The sequence below is a fragment of the Thalia democratica genome, chromosome 4, assembly GCF_965202585.1.
Source record: "Thalia democratica chromosome 4, ktThaDemo2.hap1.1, whole genome shotgun sequence".
NCBI lineage: Eukaryota > Metazoa > Chordata > Thaliacea > Salpida > Salpidae > Thalia > Thalia democratica.
The window spans coordinates 46,224,751-46,250,839 of NC_139168.1; the positions used below are offsets into that span (position 1 = coordinate 46,224,751).

General features: G+C 26.3%; 2 protein-coding genes across 2 annotated transcripts; one reads left to right on the plus strand and one right to left on the minus strand.

Annotated features, from left to right (window-relative positions):
* Positions 1 to 317: 317 nt before the first annotated feature.
* Positions 318 to 8,833, plus strand: LOC145835232 (ras-related protein Rab-18-like). Its single transcript, XM_082942794.1, has 4 exons — positions 318 to 423; positions 4,746 to 4,936; positions 7,812 to 7,930; positions 8,136 to 8,833. The coding sequence occupies exons 1-4, from the start codon at positions 359 to 361 to the stop codon at positions 8,361 to 8,363; spliced, it is 603 nt and encodes a 200-aa protein (XP_082798920.1). The 5' UTR covers positions 318 to 358; the 3' UTR covers positions 8,364 to 8,833.
* A 13,791-nt stretch (positions 8,834 to 22,624) lies between these two features.
* LOC145833938 (protein arginine N-methyltransferase 5-like) lies at positions 22,625 to 24,686 on the minus strand. Its single transcript, XM_082941212.1, has one exon. The coding sequence runs from the start codon at positions 24,668 to 24,670 to the stop codon at positions 22,832 to 22,834; it is 1,839 nt and encodes a 612-aa protein (XP_082797338.1). The 5' UTR covers positions 24,671 to 24,686; the 3' UTR covers positions 22,625 to 22,831.
* Between the last annotated feature and the right edge of the window lie 1,403 nt (positions 24,687 to 26,089).

Genomic DNA, 26,089 nt, shown 5'->3' on the forward strand with positions numbered 1-26,089 from the left:
TTTTCTGCTTGTTGTCATAACTATGTATTTTTTTCTTAGCTAATTGTTTTAAAACAACCATTGCAAGGTTAATTTATTTAAAAATTGTGACAAATTAGTACTAACATGCAATAAATTTACTTCTTATTGTTTAAATTTAGATCCTAGGTAAAATAGTTTTAAAAATGTTTATTCTTTTTAAATAAATCTCCTTTATTTTTTTCTAAATATTTTCAATATTAAAAACTTCAAAAAATATATTTAAGAACCTAGAAAAGTATTTTAATATTCTAATATAAAACAAAAAGTCTTTTATTAATATCAAAATTTATATATTTAGATTTTTTTAAATAAAACTTAAATTAAATACATTAGATAAATGGATAATGTTTTAACAACATTGAAAATCCTTATTATAGGAGACAGTGGAGTTGGTAAGTCAAGGTTGGTTACAAAATTTGTTTATATTGTATACAAGCAACAAAAGTTGTACTTGATCAAAGCATTAGTGTAATTTAAAATATTTTATGTATAACTAACGACAAAGACTAATCACTAAAATATTTTTTTTAAATTAAAGTTTGTTAGCAATAAATTATTTACAGTAATAATATTATAATGTTTAACAAGTTTCTTAAATTGTTCTGGTATGCCAACCATTCTTTGTGATTTTTTGTCTTAATTTATTTCTTTGATAAGTCAAGTTTGCTACTTAGTCCTTAATTATCCTTCTTTTTTTATTTTATAAAAGTTATATTTTAGTTTAACTTTTTAGTTTTGCTTGAGTTTTTTATATTTATAAAAAGTTAATATTTTTTATAATTTTTTTGCAATTCAATTATCAATATAATACCTGTCCTGAGTGTATAAATTTATATTTTTTATTTATATAGTTTCTAAAAATTACAAAACAAATCAGATATTTTATTTTAATTTTAAATTTTACATTATTTTACACAAATAATGAATATATATATGTTATTTTCCAAAGTTTGTTCAGTAGTATGTACTTATTCAAAGTTTTGAGAAATACTGTTGTATGTAATGAGTTTCTTAAAAACTAATTTAATTTTTAATTAGATAATGTACAAGTATTGTATAAAAAGCAGATTAGATTATATTTAAGGTAGAAATTTATATTCTTTAGCAAGCTCTAATTTTAACAATTTGACAATCTTTATCTACTTAAAAAGTAGCTGTAGATAAGAGTTATTAACTAAAACAGGGTTCGTGTGCGTCAGGCTAAATCAGTATATTTGAATAAAGTTGAAAAACGTCAGGCTAAATCAGTTTTTTTATTTAAAAATTTGAGAATCTCAGTTTTTCTCAGTTCAAATGCTTGAAAATTTTGATAAAAATAAATTGAGAAATCTTTTTAAGATCAAATTGAAATGTGAATTTATATCTAAATAAAGATTTTGTTATTAAAGACAAAATCAGTCAGTATTGGAAATATAAATGCTTAAGACCTTTTGTTGAATCTCTAAAAAAAATTAAGAATCTTCATTATTTTGTTTTGAGTAGATTATATACCTCATAATTATGAAAATAAATTAAAAAAATATAGTTTAAACCTTACAGTTTTGTTCAACAACTTAGCTGTTTGTTTGAATTTGTTTACATCAGCTATGTTATTCAGAGCTTAATTAGTTGAACTGTTTTAATTTCTAATTTAAAGACTATATACCAAATACTTTTTAGATTAAAACTCTTAGCAGTTTATTCATATATTTTACTGTTTGTTCAAAGTTATTAGAGATATTCACAACACTAAAACTTAGCTTTAAGATATAAGTACTAAGTTTTGTGGGAGTACAAATTTTAGGTACAATTCATTTTTCTTTACAAGAACAAAACATTAAAGGTTTTTAATTATTTAAGTGTAAGCTTTTTAAATCTGATACGACGTTAACAATCACTGTATTTATTTAGAGTTTAATATTTACAACTATTTATCAATTTTAAGTATTAGTCAAAGTACTATAATAGACATTTTTACTTATTTTAATACTCATGTAAGCCTTTCATTTAAAATTTTAATAAAACACGACAATGCACGTCGTTTTATTATAATTATTCTTGTTATAATGTTTTTACTTGGTGCTTAATTAAATTGAATAATTGTGTTTAGTAATATATATTAAATTTTTTCACTAGTAATAGATTAGAAATAAAAAATAATTTAAAACTTATCACTGAATTTGTTATGTCAAGGGCATAGGGAGGTCAATCACCTATTTCACAATTTAGTCTTATTTTATTGAGCTATGAGTTGCTTTTTGCAGATTTTTAAAGCTTAAAATATTTTTGAGATATAGTTGGTTGAAGTCGGAGACTATAGTAGTACTAATCAAGACCAGGGTTCGTGCGCGTCAGGCTAAGTCAGGCTAAATCAGTATATTTGAATAAAGTTGGAAAACGTCAGGCTAAATCAGTTTTTTATTTAAAAACTTGATAATCTCAGTTTTTCTCAGTTCAAATACTTGTAAATTTTTGATTAAAAAAAATAAGAAATTTTTTTAAGATCAAATTGAGATGTGAATTTATTTATAAATAAAGATTTAGTTATTAAATTCAAAATTAGTCAGTATTTGTAAAAATAAATGCTTAAAACCTTTTTTTGAATCTCTGAAAATTTTTTAAGAACATTCCATACTTTGTTTTGACTAGGTTATATACGTCATAATTATGAAAATTCATACAAAAAAAGTACAGTTTAAACATTACAGTTTAGTTCAACAACTTAGCTGTTTGTTTGAACTTGTTTACATCAGCTACGTTTTTCAGAGCTTAGTTGGTTGAACTGTTTCAACTTCTAATTTAAAGGCTTTATACCAAATACTTTTTAGATTAAAACTCTTAGCAGTTTATTCATATATTTTACTGTTTGTTTAAAGTTATTAGAGATATTCACAACACTAAAACTTAGCTTTAAGATATAAGTACAAAGTTTTGTGGGAGTACAAATTTTAGGTACAATTCATTTTTCTTTACAAGAACAAAACATTAAAGGTTTTTTTTATATAAAGTGTAAGCTTTTTAAATCTGATATGAAATCGACAATCACTACATTTATTTAGAGTTTAGGATTTATAATTATGTATAAATTTTAAGTACTAGCCTAAATACTATAATAGATTTGTTTTTACTTAATTTAATACTCTTGTAAGCATTTCATTTAAAATTTTAATAAAACATGACAATGCTCGTTGTTTTATTATAAATCTTCTGTTTATAATGTTTTTATTTAGTGCTTCATTAAATTTAAAAATTGTGTTAAGTAATATATATATCAAATTTTTACACCCGTAATAGATTAGATATAACACTTATTTTAAAATTTATCACTGAATTTGTTATTTTCAGGGCATAGGGGATCACCTTTTTCACAATTTAGTCTTATTTTATTGAGTTGTAACTAAGCTATGAGTTGTTTTTTGCTGATTTTTTAAGATCAAAATATTTTTGAGATAAAGCTGGTTGAAGTCAGAAACTACAATAGTACTAATCAAGACCCCCAAATACCTAAAATGACTTCTAAAGAGGATTTTCCTTACTTTGAAAAAATGTCAGGCTAAATTGGTCTCAGTCAGGCTAAATTGGTCTCAGTCAGGCTAAATGAAAACAATTTCCCGCACAAACTCTGAAGACCCCCAATACATAAAATGACTTCTAAAGGGGATTTTCCTTACTTCAAAAAAATTTTTAGGCTAAATGAAAAAAAAATTGCGTACAAACCCTGCTAAAATCAAATACTTTTTGTATGTACAGTAGACTACCGCTTAAATACGCACTTTTTTTGGTACGCACCCCGCCTCAAGTACGCACTTGTCCAGAAAGACAAAAAAAAAATAGAATAGAAAAAAAATAGAATTCCTCAAAATGGCCAGAAGCATTATCCATAAGGAGGATCACTGGAAGTGAGGTGCGTTTCCTTACCTCAGGAAAGAACTGCTCGTTGAACCACTTCCAGCAGATTTCTTTGTCGACCCAAGCTCTTTTTTTGGGACATTTACTTCAAGGGCCATCGTCTCCCCTTAATGCATGCCGGAGCTTTTGGTTTACCAATCATTGAGCATTGCAATTTGTGGCTTCCTCTTGCGTTCGAGCAAACAATCAAAGAAACTCTTTCTTTTGCCTTTTTGCGACCACGTGCTGTTTTAACATCTTCATTAGGCAAAATGTAGGTGTAATTGGGAATCATTCTAAAGAAAATTCCAGTTTTACCCATATTATAAATTCTGTCAGCATCATGTTTTGATTTCATCATACAGCTTGTTCAATTGTTCGAGCAAAGCTGGTTCTTTGTTCACTTCACCACCTTCACGGTGAAGGTAAACTGCTTGAAGCTCTTTCCTGTCGCGAAATCTGAAAAGCCACATCCATGATGCATTGAATTCTTCCAAAGAAAGATTATTTGCATTCTCGTTGGCTCTTGCAATTATGATCGAAGGTTTGATTAAAATAAAAAGACTTGTTTATTTGGCTTATTTATTTGGTGGCTAGTTGTAAGAAAGAAAACAAACAACTAAATTTCATATCATACTATGTTGTCAAAAAGTACGCACTACCCGTGCAAAGTACGCACTTTTTAGTCGGATTCAATTTGCGTACTTAAGCGGTAGTCTACTGTATTTGAAAAAAATACATGTTATCAATAATAAATTTTTTTTTCTTAACTATGGTATATTTAAACTAAATTATAGATTCAAATTCCTTTTTTTGAAAAACATTATAGAAACAATTTTTCAACTTTTTTTTTGCAGTTTACTATTAAGATTCACTGAGGACAAGTTTGATCCAGACCAGTCAGCCACAATTGGAGTAGATTTTAAAGTTAAAGGTTTAACAATTGATGATAATACAGTTAAACTTGCTATATGGGACACTGCAGGACAAGAGAGATTTAGAACTTTAACTCCAAGTTATTACAGAGGAGGACAAGGTGTCATATTTGGTTAGTTTTTTATTAAATTTATTTCAGCTAAAAAAAATTTAAGTTTTGATATTGCTGCAGTGTTTTCATATGTTATTTAACAAAAAGGTACAATGTTTTACTATATCATAAGATAACATTTGCATAACATCATTACCTTTCTTTTTACTTGATTAAATGCTTCATGCTACTTAATTAAGGGCATAGGGGGGAGGGGGGTCCGACATTTTTTTTTTACTAAAAATATTATTGGATCTTATGTGAAAGCTTGATGTACAAACTACAAGAAAGTTTTTATAGAATTAAAAAATATTATTTAACTTTTGAGATATTGTAATTTTTATAAAAATTTTCGGATATAAATGTAGGGACCGCAAGTTTTTTTGGGTCAATTTTCTTAGAAATTACAAAATCACTAAAAATCTATCTTCTCCTTAATTTTTTGAGCTAAAGACATCAAACTTTCAGGAAACGTTCCTTTTATAGTTTAGAAGACTTTAAATATTGGAATTTTAAAAATATTAAAATATTAAAATTTTTGATTAAAAAAACAAAAAAAATAGGTGGTTTTTTTTTTAATAAATTTTTAATTGTTCAAAATTTAAAAAATTCCTGCATTCAACCTTTTTAAAATTTAATAATAAACTTTCTGTGAAAATTTGAAGAAGATTGCTTAAAAAATGAAGGAGGAGATAGATTTTTAGTGAAATGGACTTTTTTTGCGTTTTTAGTTTGCGTCTTACATTAGGAACCTATTGAGGTCACTGACTTTGATGGCTCATATCTCAAAATTTACTTTGAATTTTTTCAAGCGGTTAAAAATGTCTGATAGCTCAGATAAATCTCTATAAAATAAGATCAACTTCTAAAAATCAAGGTGGACCTCCCCCTATGCCCTCAACTCAGACAAGTTTAAAAACCCAAATAACATGCTCAATTTTAGTTGATTTATATAACTCAGAATAGTTTTAGTTATTGTATAGTTAGTTTGATTGGTATCGTTTTATAATATTGAAAACTTTTTATGTATTTAATTTTTGTATTTATTAAATTTACAAGCATAATTTGTTTTTTTTTTATTGCAGCCCATATTGATTTATGGTCTGCTACGTAGTATGGAACTTAAAATGTAATTTCTGTATAAATGTATTTATCGTCTTTAAACATTGATTTTACACAGGTTTTAAAAAGCGTAATAGCCTATTTTTTACACTTAAATTTAAATTTAGTATTTAAATTACCAAAAAAGTATATATCCAGTTTAAATATTGTTTTTTTATTCTCTCTGTAGATAGTTAGCTCCCAATAAATGTTTATTACTAAGTAATCAGGCTTTTGTTTTTGTAAACAGACTTTTTTGCAATGATTTATTTATATTTTGAATACTATTTAAATTCAAAAACTTTTTTTTTATTTAAAAAGTTTTTAGTTAAGACTAATTAGTTATTTTATGTTCACGCTCTCACCAAGTAAGTGTTTGAATAAATAAAGTTTTACGCAATTTAGAAGTTTTATAACATTTGTCCATTGCAGAAATTAAAAAAATAAATACATTGTTACAGTTTCAAGGTAAATATTTTAATTTCGTATTGGAATATTTTTTTAAGGATTTTTTGGATTCACAAGTATTTTTTATTATTAATTAGTTTTTTAAAATAAAAGTAGAAATCCTGAAAACATGCTTTCGTGGAGTTTTCTATACAAATGGGATATGAATCTAAATTTCATTACAGTTTTTATATTCCGTAATTATATTTATTACATCTACATTTTATGACAAAATATGCCTTTTAGACTAAAAATGTAAATAATCTGTAGTTTAGATAAAATGTGTTTTATTTTTTTCTTCAAAGTGTTTGATACTTTTTAAACAATACAGAGTAACATATAATAGTATTTTTTTTTTCAGATTCAATGCTTTATGCAACAAACCTACCTAAGAAATAGCATTTTATTAAGTAGAAAAATAGTATACATTCAAAAACTTTGATAATATGCTGTAATAATCTATAAATCGAGTTTTAAAATATACTGAACATTTCAAAGCTATAGTGCTTTTTATACAAGTTTATAGAAACATTTAGTTTTAAGATATCTTTCTAATTAAAACTAATAAAAGTCTATGAACAGTCTGTAAAATTAAATACGAATTAAATAAAAATATATAACAATACTATTCGTATATACATTCCACAGTTTGAGTTTGTGTTTAATTTTTTGGTTGCTTATGATTAAGAATATTTGGTAATAGTTGCACAAGTAAGCTCGATTTATTTATTATCACATCATATTACTCAAAGTTTTTGTATATACTAACTTTACTATAATAAGTGCTTAATGAAGGTTTGATGAACAAAGCATTAAATGTGAAACATGTGTAAAATCAGTGTTTGTAATATTATATATAGTATGTAATTTTTATATTAAGTAAGAAACCTTCAAATGGATTGTTTGAGTTTAAACATTTTTAAATTTAAGGAAAGAAGTTAAAAATAGTTTTCTGAAGTTTATAAGTATAGCAGACTATTTTTATTATATAAATATTTTTCATTTAAAAATTTATATTTATGTGGTTCTTGTAATCGCTTATTATTATTGTTTCCTGCATTGTTTAAAAAAATCAATTATTTATTGATAGATAAAATAATAATTAATAATAATAAGTGTCAACTTTAAAATAAGCAAAAGACTCTTAAGAGTTAACTGTTTATGTATTAGTATATATGTCGCACATTGTCTTTTATAAATAATTTTTAAAAAACATTATGTTAGTAATTTTTTTGTAATATAGTTAATTTTGAACTTTTAAAAATATCTTGTACAGATAATAATGTTACAAAAACGTCTAAAAACCATCAATTTTTCCAAGTTTATTATATCTATTTTTGTTTAACAGTCTACGACTGCACAAGAAAAGACTCATTTGATCACCTTACAACTTGGTTAAATGAAGTGGATACCTATTCTACAAAACAAGGTGTAGTTAAAATGCTTGTTGGAAATAAAATTGATATGGTAAGTTTTTCAACTAGTTTATTTTTCAAATAAATAAGTACTTCTAGTTTAAAACCTGCCTAAAAATAATAATTTTACCAATTATAGAAGTTTTATTGACTTAACAGTTTTTACTTCGTTTTTAATGAAAAAAAAAGTCAATTTTTTACTTATCAAATTTTTTTGAAATTGTGGCCGTGTGAGAAGTTTAAAAGTAATTATATAGGAAAACCGTGCTGTTTCACGTGAGGACGGTTTGAAGTTTGCGCGAAAAAATTCCATGCTGTTCATAGAAGCGAGCGCAAAAACAAAAGACGGTGTGCAAATGGCTTTCGAAGAACTTGTTGAGAAAATCATTCAAACGCCGGGGTTGTGGGAGAAGGAAGGCAGTAGAGGTGATAAGCTGCATGTCGGTGAATCGAACGAGCAGTATCAAGGTTGCGGGGCGTGCTAGATGTTGTTGGGTTGACTGAAAATTATGAATACTTCGAGCTTTAGAATCTTGCGCGGAAAAGTTAAGTGCATTAAATTAAATTGATTGTTTAGTGTTTTAAAATTTAATTTTTCAAGTATTATTTTAAAATACTTTTTTGAGTGTAAGAGTAAAATAATTTTATTTTTGAATATCACATGACTTATTTGGATACATTTCTTATTTTTGTTTTTACATTTTGAATTGTTCTATTCGAGAATTTGTATCAGTCTGGGTTTTTTCATGCTTATATTCGGCAGCATTTTAGTGTGTTGACATAACTTATTATTTTTTTTTGTCTTTCAAAATTATATACTTATATTTTAATTTAACAGTCTTAAAGTAATAAAAAACATTTTTTGAATTCTATTTTATCTACAATAATATAGTTTTTACATTACTAATAAAAATTTCGACCATTTTTTGTATTGTCAAATAAATTTTAGTTGATATAATCATATCAGTCGCAAATAATACTAAGTTATAAAACTGCTAAAATATTTAAACAAACATTTTGAACTGTATTGTATATGTGATTTTTTATCAAAAAGTTTGAAAGACAATTTTTAAAAAATTCAAATGTTAGCAACCACACTTAAAGTTTTTTTGAACGAAGTTTAGTTTAGGGTTAGTTAGGTATTTGATATTGTCAAGGGAAAAATTAATAAAATTAAAATAATAACAGATTTACACAGTACTCTTTTCTTAACAAGTTAACACACATCGACGGAGCTCTGTAAAAAAACACTGTAAGGAAAGAATAGAAGCTAAAGTAGGTGTATGTATGCCAGGGTTGCCACTTTACCTGGAATTTGCCTATTTAGGCAAAAAAACCTGGAAAACCCTGGATTTGAGAAATTTTGAAAAAACCTGGAATGTTGAACAAAAATCACCTAAAAAACCTGGAAGTTTTACAATTTTCACATGTTCAGTTGTAAAATTTTGATATGACTCAAAAAATCCTTTATATAAATAAAAAAGATTGTTATCATCAAATTTTTTTTTATTAAAAAACCTATTAAAAGTAACTTTTCCGTATCTTTTCAATGTTTTTATACAATTTAACACAGTTTCTTACCTTTAAACTAAAAAAAAACCAAAATTGTGTATTTTTTAAAACCTGGAAGAAATTTTGGAAAACCTGGAAAAATTTAAAATAAAACGAGTGGCAACCTTGATATGTTTTTAATACATGAAAGAGTTCAATAAAAAAAGAGTACCGTGAAAAGTTGTTATTATATATCCAAGTCAACTTGCTTCGCAAAGATCTCTATTAAAAAATGATTAACTTTGAATTATAAATAGTTAAATTAAAAATATTCTCATGTCACAGTTGTACTTTTAGTTTTTGCTTATCATAACAGACCCGAAATACCTAGTGTAAGTTTTAAACTTTCGATGAATTGTACATAAAACCTGTGTTTACTCTTTATTTTAATGAAATCCTCAAAATATCTAGTGTAAGTTTAGAATTTCTCGATATGAAAACTCAAGTTCAACAAATTAAGTTCTTATGATATTATTCATGGGACATATCTTGTAAAGTAGTTATGAACTAAAAAGTACTACGTTTAATACGTTACAGCCAAACTAATAGGCTAAGAAGCTTCATCTGGATTTAAGCTCGACTTGGCACCGACCAAAAGTTATTTGAAAACCGTCAGTATTAATTAGGGCATGTCAGCCTGTAATTGCTAAATTTTTGTACGAACTTTCTATTAAAAAAAAGTTTATTTTAAGCTTGAAAATGAGACTATTAACTCCTTTTTTAATAATTTCTGAGTTGACCAACTTGTAGATGTTAAGTATTAAGTTCTGATAATTAAAAATAACTTTTTCTACTAAATTATTCAATGAACATTTTAATCAAGTTGTGTGGGGTATTTCTGAAGGATACGGCAGCTAGAACTGTCTAAAAAAGTTTTGAATGTTATTTTTGCGGATAATTTCAGAATTTTTTTTGTAACTTTATTTAAATCTATGAAGTTCAAAGGTATACACATAAATCCTACAAATGGAATTTACATTTAAAACAAGTTATTTTACAAAAATTTGTTCTGAGTTGCTGCAATGATGAAGTTAGTTATATAATTTCTACTCGTACAAAAGTTCGCATATTATCCTGTCCGTCTGTTGTTAATTCCTGTCCACTTAATTTGAATTGCGTAGGAATATTTAAAATATTAGTAAATATATTAAATTATTTTACTAGTGATAATTAAGTTTTAGTAACATACAGGGTTGCCACTTTACCTGGAAAAACCTGGAATTTGACAATTTAGGCAAAAATAACCTGGAATTTAAGAAAATTTAAAAAAAATCTGGAATTAAGAACAAAAAACCTGTAATTTTTTTTTAATTTAATTTAACATGTTCAGTAGTAAAATTTCGGTTTGACTTAAAAAAATTATCATATAGATAAAAAACACATTTTAAGTAGCTTTACAGTATCTTTTCAATCTTTTTATAATATTTAACACTGTTTCTTACCTTAATTTAACTTTAAACTAGGAATTAACCCAAAAATGTGTACTTTTAAAAACCTGGAAGAAATTTGAAAAACCTGGAAAAATTTTTGAAAAAACGAGTGGCAACCCTTAACATACTGTACGTCTAGTTGTGAGTAAGCTGTTTTGTAGCTTATCATAATTACAGTTCAGTTTTTGAGTTTAAATTTCGATCATTTTTATGTATAAGAAATGACTTACCAAAAAGCACTTTATTAATAATATACATCTGATATTTACTAGACGCCTCTGGTATATGTTATTGCAATATTAATTCGTAACTAAGTATTAATTATAAAATAAAAATTCAAAAGAGTAATAACGTTCACAAATATTACTTATTTCTGATTATTAAGTAAAGTATTACAATAGTTTACAGTTTATTTATCCATATAATAGCTATAATCATAATATCAAAAAATATCCAATTTATAAATCAAATATAAGGGCAAAAATAGTCCGTAAACTATCGCTGTAATGAATGGTAATCAAATCACTGTAAATGAATATAGTTAATAATTTTTTTAAGTGAAGATATTAGCCCTTACACTTATGTAAAGAGCGATGAAAATAACTTGCATGTTATACAAATTGAAAAACAATAACTTTCAATTTTTTACGTTTTATAAAAAATAGTATGTTTTAAAATGGCTTTTTAAAACGACTGTTCGAACTCCGACAGTTCAAATTAAAAAAAGTTTAAAGGCCACAACTCAAAAGTAACGTATATCTTAAAACTAAAAAAATAGGTATGTAGGTCTTATAATATCTTCAAGCCAATTTTATTATTTTTAAAACGTTATAAATACTTTTTAGAAATGGCTAAAATAAGTTTTAAAATAAAGTAGTTTTTAAGTAACTCAAAAAATATTTAAAATTTTGCAAAATTAAGTAATGGATTTTATAGGCTAATATGACTTACATATGTATTTTAAATTCTTCAAATGTATATTACTTTACGATATATAGTTTCTTAAATATTTTTCTTAAGAATTTAAACTGTCCGAGTTTGAATTTTCATGTAACCTTTGAAATAGAGTAGTTGTTGATATTGTAAATTAAAACTAAAAAGATATTTAAGTGTTTTTATCCCATAAATTAAATGTAACACTCAATCTGGTATATAGAAAAAAGGGGTGCACGACTATTCAAACTTGGAAAACTTAAAATGTTAAAAATGCCTTAAATCCAAAACTAAAACATACTCGAAAAAAGAAAGAAAAACTATTGTAACTTGATTAGTTACCTACAATTGTTTTTTTTTTTTTTTTGATTAAGATTTATTTAAGCACTGAAGAGGTCTTTGACCGAAACTTAGTTTGTAAAATAAATTTTTGAAAGAATAAATATATTGTTTTTTTTTTAATGTTTTTTGAGATACGGCTTAAAAAGTTTTAAATATTATAATTTTTAATACTCTTTTCTATTAATAAATACTTTTAAGCCAAAGGGCTGATCATAAAAATTCGATCATCAGATCACAAGCTTTCGGTAGACTGAGACCGGTTTCGTCCTGATTAGGACTCGTCAGTCATAACATAAAAACTTGCATTCTTCAATCTACAAACGGTGTGTACATGCGAGCATGAAGTAACCGGTTGCTCTTATTAGTCAGAGACGTTAGCAGCATTTTCTTTTGCCGTGCAACGTTCATTACATCGTCCAGTCCACTAGAAAATACAGCTGGTACGCTGGTAAATTGTCAAAATCCACCCGATTTTTTATATATATTGTTTGCTTTTTTTTCTACTATCACTGTTACTTCTAACCCTTACCGTCGATTGGTAAGCAATTCTCGAATTTGACTGATTGGATTTTGATCGGGTGGATTTTGATCGCGGATGGATTTTGAATGTCCCGGTACGCTCGTATTTAATACAATCAGCATAAACATTGGCGAAGGTCTGCAGAGCAGAGGCCTGGACTTTTTTATGCCGTGAGACATTTTCAAGTTAAACCAAAGGGTTTCTCATACTAATTCGATCATCAGACCACAAGCTTTCGGTAGACTGAGACCGTTTTTGTCCTGATTAGGACTCAGCAGTCAGTCACAGCCGAAAAACTTACAGTCTTCAATCTACAAACGGTTTATACACGCGAGCACGAAGCAATCGATTGTGAACTGCAAGTTTTTCGGTTGTGACTGACTCACGAGTCCTAATCAGGACGAAACCGGTCTCATTCTACTGAAAGCTTGTGGTCTGATGATCGAAATAATATGATCAACCCTTTAGTTTACCTTGAGCTTGTCTTACGGCATACGAAAATCCAGGCTTCTGCTCTGCAGACTTTCACTGTTGTTTATGTTAAATGTTTTTTATTATTTTTTTATTTTCATAACCTTATTAATTAAATCTACAACCGCGTTTTTCAAAATTTATATTAATTTTTGAGATATAGCATCTTGGACATTTTTAAATAATTTAAGTTGTCCAAATTTGAATAGTTGAATAAATTTGAAAAACCTGAAACCTTCAAAAATATGTCAAATTTTAAGACTGCTACTAAAATTATGGCTGATAAAAAATATCCAGTTGCTACTTTTTTCATTCAGTTTTCAAGTTCATACGAAACAAACTTTAAAGCAGCGTTTCCCAAACTCATTGACTAAATCGTCCTCTTTTCTGAAATTTGAAAAAAAGTTACCCCATAAAGAAATTTTTTTCTTGAGTACGCACTTTTGAGCCAAAAAAGTTGTGTTTGAAATGTAATTTAGACTGGTACTTCTTAGGCACTCACTTTTGGGCTGTGTTCAAAGTAATTTACAGGGCTTGTGAAAATATTTTAAAGTTATTATCTTATAAGCCCAGTAAAGTGTATTAAAATACTTAATTATTAAAAAACCTTATGTATTCTGTAATCAATTCTGTTTGAATATGAATTGTTTTTAAACTAATGAACCTTTTAGGTTTGTGGTGGACAACTTTTAGCGTTATGTAAAACGACAAATATAAACTAAAAAATTAACCAGGTCAAAACAAAACTATTATTATTATAGTCTATTGAACGACAAAAAAAGACGCTCAAAATATTTGGTCCTAGGACCTGGTGCACAAAGAACCTTTCGGTTATCGAGTCGTACACCACGGATACCTTTTAACGTCTTGTCCAGGACTAATATTAACTTTAAAATATAAACCACTTAATAAATACAGTAGACTTCCGCTTAAGTTCACACTTTGAACAAAACCCAAAAGTGCAAACTCAAGAAATCATGATCATTTTTTTACAAAAAGGCACATTTCAATATTTTATAATGCAATAATGCTATGAATAAACTTAAAGTCCACTAAAACAATAATAAACATTCCTTAAAAATAATAATTCTATATACGCTATTAGATATTATAAAAATTGTTGTTTCACTAATACTTATTCAGTAATAGAGTTTTTTTAAGTTAAACTTAAAAAGATATAAATTTGCAATTTTTTTTGGGTAAAAAGTGTGAACTCAAGAGGAAGTCTACTGTAATTAATATTCATTAGACATCAAGCAAATCTGTTGTAGAATAAATAACTTAATATAATTATTACAATAAAAAGATTACTTAAATACAATACAAACCAGGTTAAATAATAAACATTTAGAAAAATCTAATAAAGTATAAAAACTTATAGAAAATAATGTACACCTCCTTTACAAATATCTAGATTAGATCTTTTGCTCAAGATGTTGATAACTGAACTGAAAGCTTTCTCAACAACATAGCTAGAAGGAAAAGCTATAAACAACAATCTAATTTTATCCCAAATGATAGGATACTTTTGCTTTAGTTTTTGTTAAGTCCAAAACCTTTCATACTGTTCTTTGTAAAAATTTACTTTAAATTCAAGATCAGTTTTTAAGTCAGAGAAAGTTTCTTGTAAGTCAACGTTTACTTCAAAAAGATCTGCTACGAAGCGATCAATAATCCACTTCGGGACGTTTAATTGAAAAACGTCATTAAACCGTTGATCAATATCACATTTAGCCTGTTCCAGATGAGATTTAAATACTTCTATTTCACCTTAACTTATTTGAAGTGTTAAGTTTTCCAAACTTGCAAACTGTGAAAACTGATTATTTTGAAAATTCTTCCATACAGTTCAAGTTGGTTTCTGAAACTGGTTATTTTAATTTTGACTTTTACAAGGTTAATTTTTTTACCTTTTAAAGTTTTGTTCAGATGGTTGAACTTACCATTTAAGTCTGACACATAAGCAATGTCTATTTTTCTTTTAACAAGATTGTCTGCCAATACACTATCGTTTTCAGAAAAAAAAATCAATAACTGAATTAAAAACAGCCGAAAACCTTTCTAGACAGTTTCCTTTTGATAACCGTCTCACTTCTGTATGCATTATCAAACTATTAAAAACCTCATCATTGTCATTGCACAGCTTTTTAAACAGACGACTTTGTAAAGCATGCCTTTTTATTTTGTTGACAGCTTTAATCGCTAAGTTTAATAAGTCATTTAAACGAACGCTCAAGTTTTTTGGAACTAAATGTTGGTAATGTATAACACAATGAATAGTAAATATTTAGTATTTAACTCTTTAAAATACGTCATTAATCCACGATACTTTCCTATCATAGATGGAGCACCATCTGTTGCAATTCCTATAAGGTATTTTGAAGGTATTTTATTTACTTCAAAATATTTTTTAATTTTTTCAAACACAAGTTTTCCTGTGATATGCGTTTAAATTAGCTGGGAGAACGCTGGTTCTTCGTATGTTGTAAACGCCTGCAAACAAGAAGTAGAAATTTATTCCCCTGCAATGTGGACTCGTCAACCTGCATTATCGCACATCATTTGAACTAACTTTTGTTCAACACATTCTGACTCATCTATACGTCTTTTCACAGTGTTGTTGCTTAGAGAAATAAAGCGTAAAACATGAATGGTGTTTTTAAAATGAATGACTTTTTCCAGAAATGTTTTCAAGACAGAAATAAATGTTTTTCCCCAATGGTGTGAGGCAGTCCTTGTTTAGCAATTATGAGAGACAGTTAATAAGCAGCTAATTATCCATTATCATTACATTGTGTAGATTTCTTGAACATGTTTGTGATTTTCCACTGTTTTGTTTTCTATCTCGACGTTTTCTGAAAAACTCTTCATTTTAATTTACATGTTCTGATAGAATATTTTTAAGATGATCTTTACTTGTGACTTTACTGTGACTTTTCAAAAAACAATTGGAAATATCATGAGGGAATAGTTTATAATAGATAACATAGATTTTTACAAACCATTTAGGATCCCAAATAGCATATAGGTCAGGTTATGAAATGGTGAGAGGGATTCAATTCATCTATGACCTATGTAGTTGTTAAATGAGAAAATATATGAATAAAAATATGTAACTTACTTGAAAATATGAGTCCAAAGCACTTAAATTGTTTTTTCTATATTTTACGTAAACAAAATGTACTTTTTTTATTTAAATTTTATCTCAGGGTAAAATATTCAATAGCAAGCTAAAATTAGTAAAACAGCAAGCTAAAAAGTAAAAATATTATGACTGCCCAAATTTTCAAATCTCCCCCCTTTAATAGTTATCGCTCCCGACTTAATAGAATCGCCCCCAGGGGCAATATCGCTCACTTTGGGGAAATTCTGCTTTAAAATAAATCATTAAATTTTTAATAAGTCAAAAAACTTTTATCAAAATACACTGGTCGAAGTTTATTGGAAACTATATAGGATAAGGTATTAAAAATGACTATATTTACTATAAATAAAAACAAATTGTACAGTATTTATTTATATTCCAGTGAAGTTACTTCACTAGTATCTTTTGTTAGCAAACAATTTAACCTATACTTTTGAACAGTTATATTTACTATAACAAATGTAATTGAATTATTCTTAAAAAGTTATGAAAGTTTTTTACACTTTTGGTAAACCTTTTAACGACTTAATATTGCTATCAAAACTATATTATCTATAACATAAAATTTTAGAAATATAATAAAACTCTACAAGTAAAAATACATTTAAGAAATTTGATTACTTAAATAAAGTTATTTTATTTGCTTACGGAGTGACGAACAAGAATTATACTTTTGCGCTTGAAAAGATAAAAAAATAAAGAAACATAGTTTTTTCATAACTTGATGAGCTTGAAACTCTATTTAGACACAAAGCTATCTATTTTAGTTGAATCATTTTAAATAAAATTTTTACAAGCAGTAAAAAATCGAACAATATATCTAGAAACCAAAAAATATTTAGAGTCATAAAGCCGATAGAAAAATTTATACCTGTCAAAAGTTTGAAAGATATTACAATAGTTTACTTAATTTATAAATTAAAAAAAAAATTAAAATTGTACATTTCTCGTAACGTATATGATAAATATAGCTCTAAAGTATTTAACAGTATTTTTTGTAATGTTTAAAATATCTATTTAATTAAATATCTGACGTTGTTTTAGAGACATATTGGTGGATTTTGTGTATATAAAAGTATCAGGTAAATCTAATTAAAACTTATCTCTTTGATTTAATTTAAAACTGTTTCAAATAAAAAAAAAAAAGTTAAAAAATGTTTATGAGAAGTATTTTGAAATTATATAAAAGTTTAAGTTCAAAATTTTAGAAGGTAAAAGCAATTAATTTTTTAATATACTTTTTTATTACTACTCCTTTTAAATAACAATTGAAAATTATAAGCCGAAATGCTCATTTTTTTAATGCATACGATTTGCGCTGTAAAAAAGGTACTATAACTGTATCTTAAATTTTTATTTGTAACAACACACTAATCATGTAGATTAACATCAATTTATAAAGAAACTTTATGTCAGTTAAATAAAGTACTATGTCAGTATAAAGTTGTTTAAGACATGGTTTTATAAAAAAAAATCGTTTTTCTTTTTAAATCTTATTTTTCAAATCTTTTTTATTTGAATATAAAACTTTTTACTAGAATATAAGGTATTCAGGTTGTGCAATATTTTTTTTTACTTTCTTGTACAAGCTACTTACATGTTTTTAAGTTTTTTAAATAAATCTTTACTATTATTCGCAGTTTATACAGATTAATGTACACTAAATTAAAAAAATATAAATTTTCTTTAATTTTTTCTAAAAGAGGTTTAAGTAGTTTTTTTTAATAGTATATAAGTTTTAAAAGTCAAGAAAGTTAGTTTTTAATGTTTTGTCCGTTTTATTTATATTAATATAATCTGAAACAATAAATTTAGATTTTTTTAACTCTAAAGACTTGTAAAAGTTACTTAATTGCCAAAAGTAATACAATAGCAGAGATAGTTTACAATAGAAAAGAATTAAGTTAACCTGTAAGTTAAGGTATAAGTTTTATGAGATTAAAATTAAAACGATTTTAAACTTGTCTTTTAAGGATTCACCCGAGGTTGTGAAACAGGTTGCGCACAATTCCCACCCGCACAATTCGATTCCGACCAAATTCTGGAACCGCTTACCGACCAAGGGTAAAAGTTAGAGGAACAGTGATAGTAAAAGATAAACAAAATAAAAAAAGAAAAAAAATCGAACTAATATTGCCACCCACTTTGCCACAATTCAAATGGAGTGAAATCATACCTTTTCTGTATGAAAACAGTAAATAAATCTCTGGAAAAATTCAGTTGTAACTGTTGAAAAAATGTTTGTTAATTTTATAGTTAACAACTTGAGTAACAAAAATAGCATGTTTAAACTACAATTCTGCTGTGAACAATTGACCGTATATAATAAACTTTCTAATTTGTGAGTTAGTCTAACCCAGCGATTCTTAAACTGGGGTAAATTTACCCATGGGGTAAATTCCATTGTTTTAGGGGGAAAACTTTATTTATTACAAGTTATGTGATTTAATTTTTATATTGTCTATTTAATTTACATATTAGTTTTTACTGTAATTATTTTTAAGTTATACAAATTCTTAAAATTTTACAATTTTTTGTATTCAGTAAGCTTAATGTTAAAAAACTATCATTTTTTTCTTTTAAAATTAAACACTATTTTGTATATTGGGGGTAAAGTTGGTAATTACCTTCCAAAAAGAGGTAAATTAGGTAATAAACTTCCAAAATGGAGTAAAACACGAAAAAAGGTTAAGAACCGCTGATCTAACTGGTGTGTTATATCTGTCTTTTTTATGAAACCGCATAGTGTCATCTCTCAAACAAAGATCTCTTAGTGTAAGCAGTTCATTAAAGTTTGAAAGAGTTTCAGGTCACTCATTTGTAACAAAATTAATTCATGCCTGTTCACCCCTGTTAATAATTTAACTCATTTGTTGGACTATTTAAAACTTTTTTAGATGTAAAAACAGTTGTTTAATAATTATTCTGAACAATAAATGTTAAACTAATATGTAATTTCTTTATTTTAAACTACGTTACTGATCAAAAATTCAATACATTAGAAATTAGCTTAACAACTTGCTCTTTAAATTAAAAATACTTATAACACTTCTTGTAAGTTTCGGTAAACAGTTATTTACTTCAATTATACATATTGTAACATACTTTCTGTGACAGCACACTTATATATCTAAATCTTTGTTAGAGATATAAAAGAGTTAAATTTTATTTAAGTTTTATAAGTTTTAGGCAACATAACTATAAAAAAAATTAACATTTTAATATAAAGCTGTATTATATGATTATAAGTTGTTTATTGTAAAAAAAATTTATACATGTTTATTGAAATTTGTAATCTTTCTGATGATTAGGCAGTTATATTCATTAAAATGAGATTTTGTTATTAAAACAACAAAAACTATTAAAGAAACTCTTACACACAACTTTAGTCGGTTGAAAACAATTCTAAAGTAACTTAAGAAAAAAACATTTAAATACAAAAGTTTAAAACATATTTTAAATTTTTATAATCAAATTGAAAAAAAAAGGTTTTATTCTGAACTCATGTTTTAGTAAAATTTTACTGTTAAAAAAAGATACACCAATATAAGCTTTGAAAACTAATCTTTATATAATTGTTTTGCTTTAAGTTACAAGAATGTAAAATATAAAAAGTAGTTATACATAAAACTATAAATAAAATAATAAACAATTTACTGAGCGAGCTTTAAGTAGACGATTTGTAATTTCAAAAATACTCTTTACACAAGAAATGACAAAATGAATTTACATTACAACTTTAACAATATGAATTACATACCTGAATACAACTTAAAAAGTTAGCCGATAACATAATACTTGTTTAAAATACACAAAATACTCTTAAAACTCAGTTTTAAACAATGCACTTAAACTGTTATTTTAGTAATTTAAACATTTGTAAAAAACTATATGCATAGATATAAAGTTTTTCTAAGTTTAAGCCCCGAATTCTTTAATACAGTAACCTCTCGGATCTTTACGCACTCGTGACGTTACGCACTCTCGTTTAGTTACGCATTTCAGAATTCTATAAAATTCAGAAAATAAAGTTTTTATTTTTTTTGATATTGCACAAATTAGGTTTAATGTATATTTTTAAATTAAAATATGTTTTTGAATGCTAACACACCTCTCTATATCTTTAGACTTTGTAAATTTATGTTCCTTGACTAATTGATAAACATTTAGTTATACCTCAGTATATTCAGAAATTTTGTAAACAATAAGAGATTAAATCAAAATTCTGAAATAAACATGACTGTTTTTAATAATTAGTATGTTTTAAATAAAAGTATAATGAAATATTGAGAGTTTAAAACACAAAGAAATGTAACAGCAGTCTTGCATTATATATTAAAAAACACCATTTTATAATTGTAAAGAAATGCTTAATTATAAATTGAATTTGCTAGGTAGAATAGAATATAAATGTCACATATAAATAAAGATAACGAATATTTCTACTTATTATAAAAATAGTAAAATTGTTTCTACTCGTATTATTATTTTATAGAAATTCAAATCCTTTTTTTTAATATATGTATAGTTTTGTCTGTTATTTTCATATTTATAAATAAAGTAAACAAATTGTTAAAAGTGGGAAAGTGCCCAGTCTGCTTTTAACTAGAAGCAATATTAAAAAAACAGCCATTTTAGTGAGTATATTTGGTACCTCTCGTTTCTTTACGATCTCTCATATCTTTACGCACTTTTTCTGTGGACACAATGTGCGTAAATAAGCGAGAGGTTACTGTACATGTTCTTTTAGTTATATCAATTTATTTTAAACACTACAGTTTAATCAGCAAGTAGATTCGTAAATGTACATAGTAAATAAAAGATGAGTACAACTGAAAAAGTTATTAAACTTTAATCTTAACAGGTCTCGAACAGAAGTTGAAAAACATTTTGGATTTCATGGCCTCAACCAGCGCCTACAAAACAGACCTCTTTGTTAAAAACCTGAGAGACTACTAAAATATTAAAACGGTATTGTGACTAATTAAAAATCAAATACCGTGCTTATTCAATAAAATTAGGAAGCATTTGTATCTGTTAAAATTACGTTATTTCCTGCTTCAAAAGTTCTGTTTTTATAAAACTACCATTTACATTTGACACTTATGTTCTTTGTTGTGGCTTGAGTGTTTCTATTGTGCGTGTTTATATCGTGATAATTAAATTCTGAAATAAAAAAAATTAGTATATTTTACTTCCTATCAAGTGTATAGTAAATTGTTACTCCGTATAATGTTCTACTAAAATTATTAAGGACCTTTAACTGCTTAACAGAACTGATTGCTCGCGAATACAATGGTTGTTTAATAAAGTTAATAATAAAATAGTTTTCCAAATAATTACATTCCTTTGTTTTTAATTCGGAAACTTTTAAACTAAAGTCAATTTAAAATATTTACCTTTTAAATACCTGCTTATAATTAAGAATTATTTATTTACAGACCTAGTTTTATTGAAAAAATATTATCTAAATTATTTTTGAACTTTATATTTTCCTATTTAAAAAAAGGTACGTAAACTAAATACTTCACTGTAACATAAAAGCTTAAGTAAATTTTAGAATAGAGAGTCTGATCTATGTTTCAATTTTATGCGCAAAAAAAGCTGTATTACTTATTTAATAATCTAAAACAGCCTTAATAAATAGTAATATATTTATAAATTTAGTTTAAATTTTAAAACAAGATTATGACTAAACTTCATTTTTTCGTGGACTATTTGTCATATAAATGTTAACTTCCAAACAGCTTAACTGATGAACTTAATATTAATCAAATGTGTTGCTTATAAAAGTTTATTAAATACTTAATAGTCAACTACCAGCGTAGCAGTATTTGTAAAAACAATTACAACAATGTTTATGTTTGTTACTCAAAGTCAACTTTAGCTAAACTATGAACTAAAACATTAGTTTCTATTTTATAGCATTTTAAATCAATATTTAATAGAAAATCCTAGTAAGCTCTTTATTTGGGACTTTTACAGATACTTAATATTGATTTTAATATCTGTGCATAGGGAATTCAACTAAAGCGAAAGCGACACACGATAATAACATTTATTTCCTTAAAAAAAATTGTTATAGTTTTGAATAGGTGTTAAAAGCCTTAATAACAATCTAAAATACTAAACACTATTGTTTAATCAAATTAGAAAAGCAACAAAATAACATACTAATTCAATCATAAGTAGTTTTTTAACGATGACATTTAAAAACTAGTTACTTTTATTTAATGAAATATCAAAAATATATCATACTATGTATATAGAGCAAAGTATAACTTTATTACAATTTTGAAGTAACAATAACCATACAATACCAATTAATAAAACTTAATCAAGTCAAAAGCTTAGTCAAATACTTTTGTGAAAAATATATTTGTGAAAAGTCAACGAAAATAAATTGTGCAGATATTTTTTAATGTAAGTTTTGTTTTTATTTAATACTTGAAGTAATTTGCTAAAAACATTATCTAAAAAGTAGTTAAAAATAACTAAAAAAAATTTAATATCTAAAACAGCTAAAACTATAACTTAACCTAACGTCTCTTAAGCTATAGATTATAAACCAATAGTGTAGCTTCTTCCTCCAGGATTGTGAATATTGGTGCATTGTGGTTCAGAAACACACCATTCATACCACACCTTGCTTGAAGTGCATTTTCTCCACATACACACTTCCAAATCATCTCCTTTTCGTAAACTCAGCGGTTTAGCCATAGGAAAAAATATAGGAAACCAACTAAACATACCTGGAGAATGAGTTTTAGGAAGAATGCTCATCAAAACTTGATTATAAAGTTGACACTCAAAATAGCCAGCGAATCCATGCAAAACAGTTTCTCTACTTATCTCAAATTTAAGCTCCTTAAACCTAGAGTTTTTCAGATGTGGGTTATTACTTTCATCCTGTTTTGAAGGGTGTTCAAAAGTAAACACTTTTTGTGGCTCATCCAAACTACAAAAATTATGAATTCTTACTACATATGGCATTTCAAAAGCAGTTAATTTTGGTTTTTTTGTTTCATGAGCTGAACAATTACTTACTTCATTATACAACTTTTGAGAAGAAACAGGAGCAAGATAAGATGTGTAGGACTGCGGGATACTAACTCCATCTGGCTTCATAAGTTTTTGTGCTCCATCAAGACATTCTGGAGACAGCTCATTGTCACTAAAAGATCCCAAAAGCTCTGAAACCATTATATCAGCAAGCTCAGAAGGTTTCCAATGTCTCATATCACTGCTAATTATTGTAACATCTTTATCTACCCATTCTGTTCTTTTAAGCATTTTCAATGTGATTACAGCATTCACATTTTTTTCAACTGCAAAACATTTAATTTTTACACCTGCATCAGCTGCGGCTTGAAATGCAGCTCTAACAAGAGGACCTCGACCAGCTCCAACAACCATGACAATTACTGGTTTGTTTGCATTAGTATGTCTTTCTTCTAAGCAAGCTTGGACTGCTAATCTATACAACTTGTATTTAACAGGATCTTTCTCAAAGACTTCATAAGTTGCAGACTCTAGATTGTCCATTAAAGGTTGAAGGGGTGATTGAAGGTAGTCCTCATACCCATCTGTGAATACTTGATATTGATCAGGATGTGGTCTTACATTAAACAGATGAGAAATGTATTGGTTATATGATCTCATTTGAGATTCATGCAGGTTTTTTCCACTAACAACCACTTGACTTTTGATAGCAAAAAACCGTTGAACAACACTTTGATGAGCTCTTGACAATACTGGATAGCCTTTCTTGTTAGTTATAAACGTACTAGTTTCAATAAACAAACATTGTACTGGTTCTCCTAACCATTGGTTAAGCTCTGGAATATCTGGTAAATTTTTGTTAATAGGCAATACAACTTTTAAGCGGGAATTATGATCACAAAGACAACGAAACTTGTTCCATAGTTTCCAAGCTTCTTTATAGTAATCATCATTCTCAGATGCTTGGATTTGAACCCATACATTCATAACATGAATACTATTAAGCAAGTTGTAATTAATAACCTGTGCCACATTAGAACAGTTTTCTTTAGTTATTTTGACTAAAACTGCTGGAAGTCCAAAATAAGAACAAAAATTAATTTCATCAATCATGTTTATGTTAACGTCAGCTACTTCTCTATCGTTCAACTGATTTAACTCCATTGTTGAAAGTTTTCCAACTACAAAGTTGCTCCAATCTTGTGAATTTAGCATGAACTTGGAATCTGTTTTACCACCAAAGTAATTTACATGACTAGCAGTAGAAAACTTTTGCTTGTCTTTGACAACATCCATGCAAGCAAAATCATAACCTTCACTACTGGATTTATGAATTGCATTTTCAAGATCAGCATTAAAGTCCATATCTAAACCAATCACTACTTTTGGCGCACTCATAATTATTTTTATTATAAAAACCTATCTGTAAAATAAACTATAAGATTAGTATTCAAATTATTTAAAAAGTGTAATGTTTAAAATAAATTTTGTTAGATATATAAAGTTATGCAAATTATATAACTCACTTAGATTTTATTAAGCTAAAGACTACAATTTTTTAACAAATTAAACAATATAGTTTTTAAATTTAAAACACTTTTAGTAAAAGCTTTTCTGCAAAAATAATTCTTACAAATTTGCCATCCCTTGAAGTAAATAAAAAACTAGCATGAGTAATCAAAAACTACCTCAAGTAACTTAAATTAATTTGAATCAGTCTAATAAGTTAACTTTAAACCTTTAAATAAATAAAATACTTTAGTATTATTATTTTTCAATCCATATTGGCTAGTCCAACATTTATCTGTTTTTGCCCTTATTTAAATCATTTAAATATAAAAAGGTTATTTCATCTGAAAAAATAAATTAAATCACTTTTTGAGATATAATCAGTTTTGTTAAACGTTTCTAATACAAACCTATGAAGGGGCTAGTTTTATAACATTTTTTTTTATTTCAAAAACCTACTGAAATTTATGTGGTCATTTGTTTTTCAAGCAGTTAACCTTTCATTTTTAGAAAATGATTCCTAAGAACTATTTAAACTATATTTTGTTTATGAAAATAAAAACTTTATGACCAAAAAAAAAACAATATACTTTTTCTTTTATCTAAATTTTTTATTCATCTACTTTTGACATAATTTTATAAAGATTAGACTGAAAAATTTTTTAATTAGTTCCTTGTAGAAGTCTTATTTTTATTTTTTGAGAGAACCTTTTTAAAAGTACAGTATAACTTTCTCAATTTATATAAGTTTATCTTTAAGTTTAGTTGACCAATAGGTGTAATTTTATTTTACGTATTTTTAAACAATTTTTTAACAATTATTAGTGAGACTTATTTATCAAAATTTAAAAATAAAAATTTTATATAAAAAATAAAAACAAAAATCAACTTGAAATTTGAAAACTTTTTATTTTTTTTATTTTTTATATAATTATTTTTTTTTTTATTTTTTTAAAATTCTTTCCGACAGAATTTTCTAAATATATCGAGGAGCATTTCCTGAAAATTTAAGGTAGTTATCTCAAAAAACGTAGAAGAAGATAGATTTTTAGTGAAATAGCCTATTTTTGCCGTTTTAGTTTGTGCCTCCCATTAGGTTCCTATTGTTGCCTCTGACTTTGACCGGCTATATCTCAAAATTTTTTTTGAATTTTTAAAATCTGTAAAAAGCATCTTGTAGCTTAGTAAAAACTATATAAAATAAGATAAAAAATCAAAAAAGGGTGTTTACTCCCCCCCCCCCATGCCCTTAAACATCACTTGTAGTTTTTTATTTATTCAAACTTTCAGAGCTTTTTAATAGTAAAT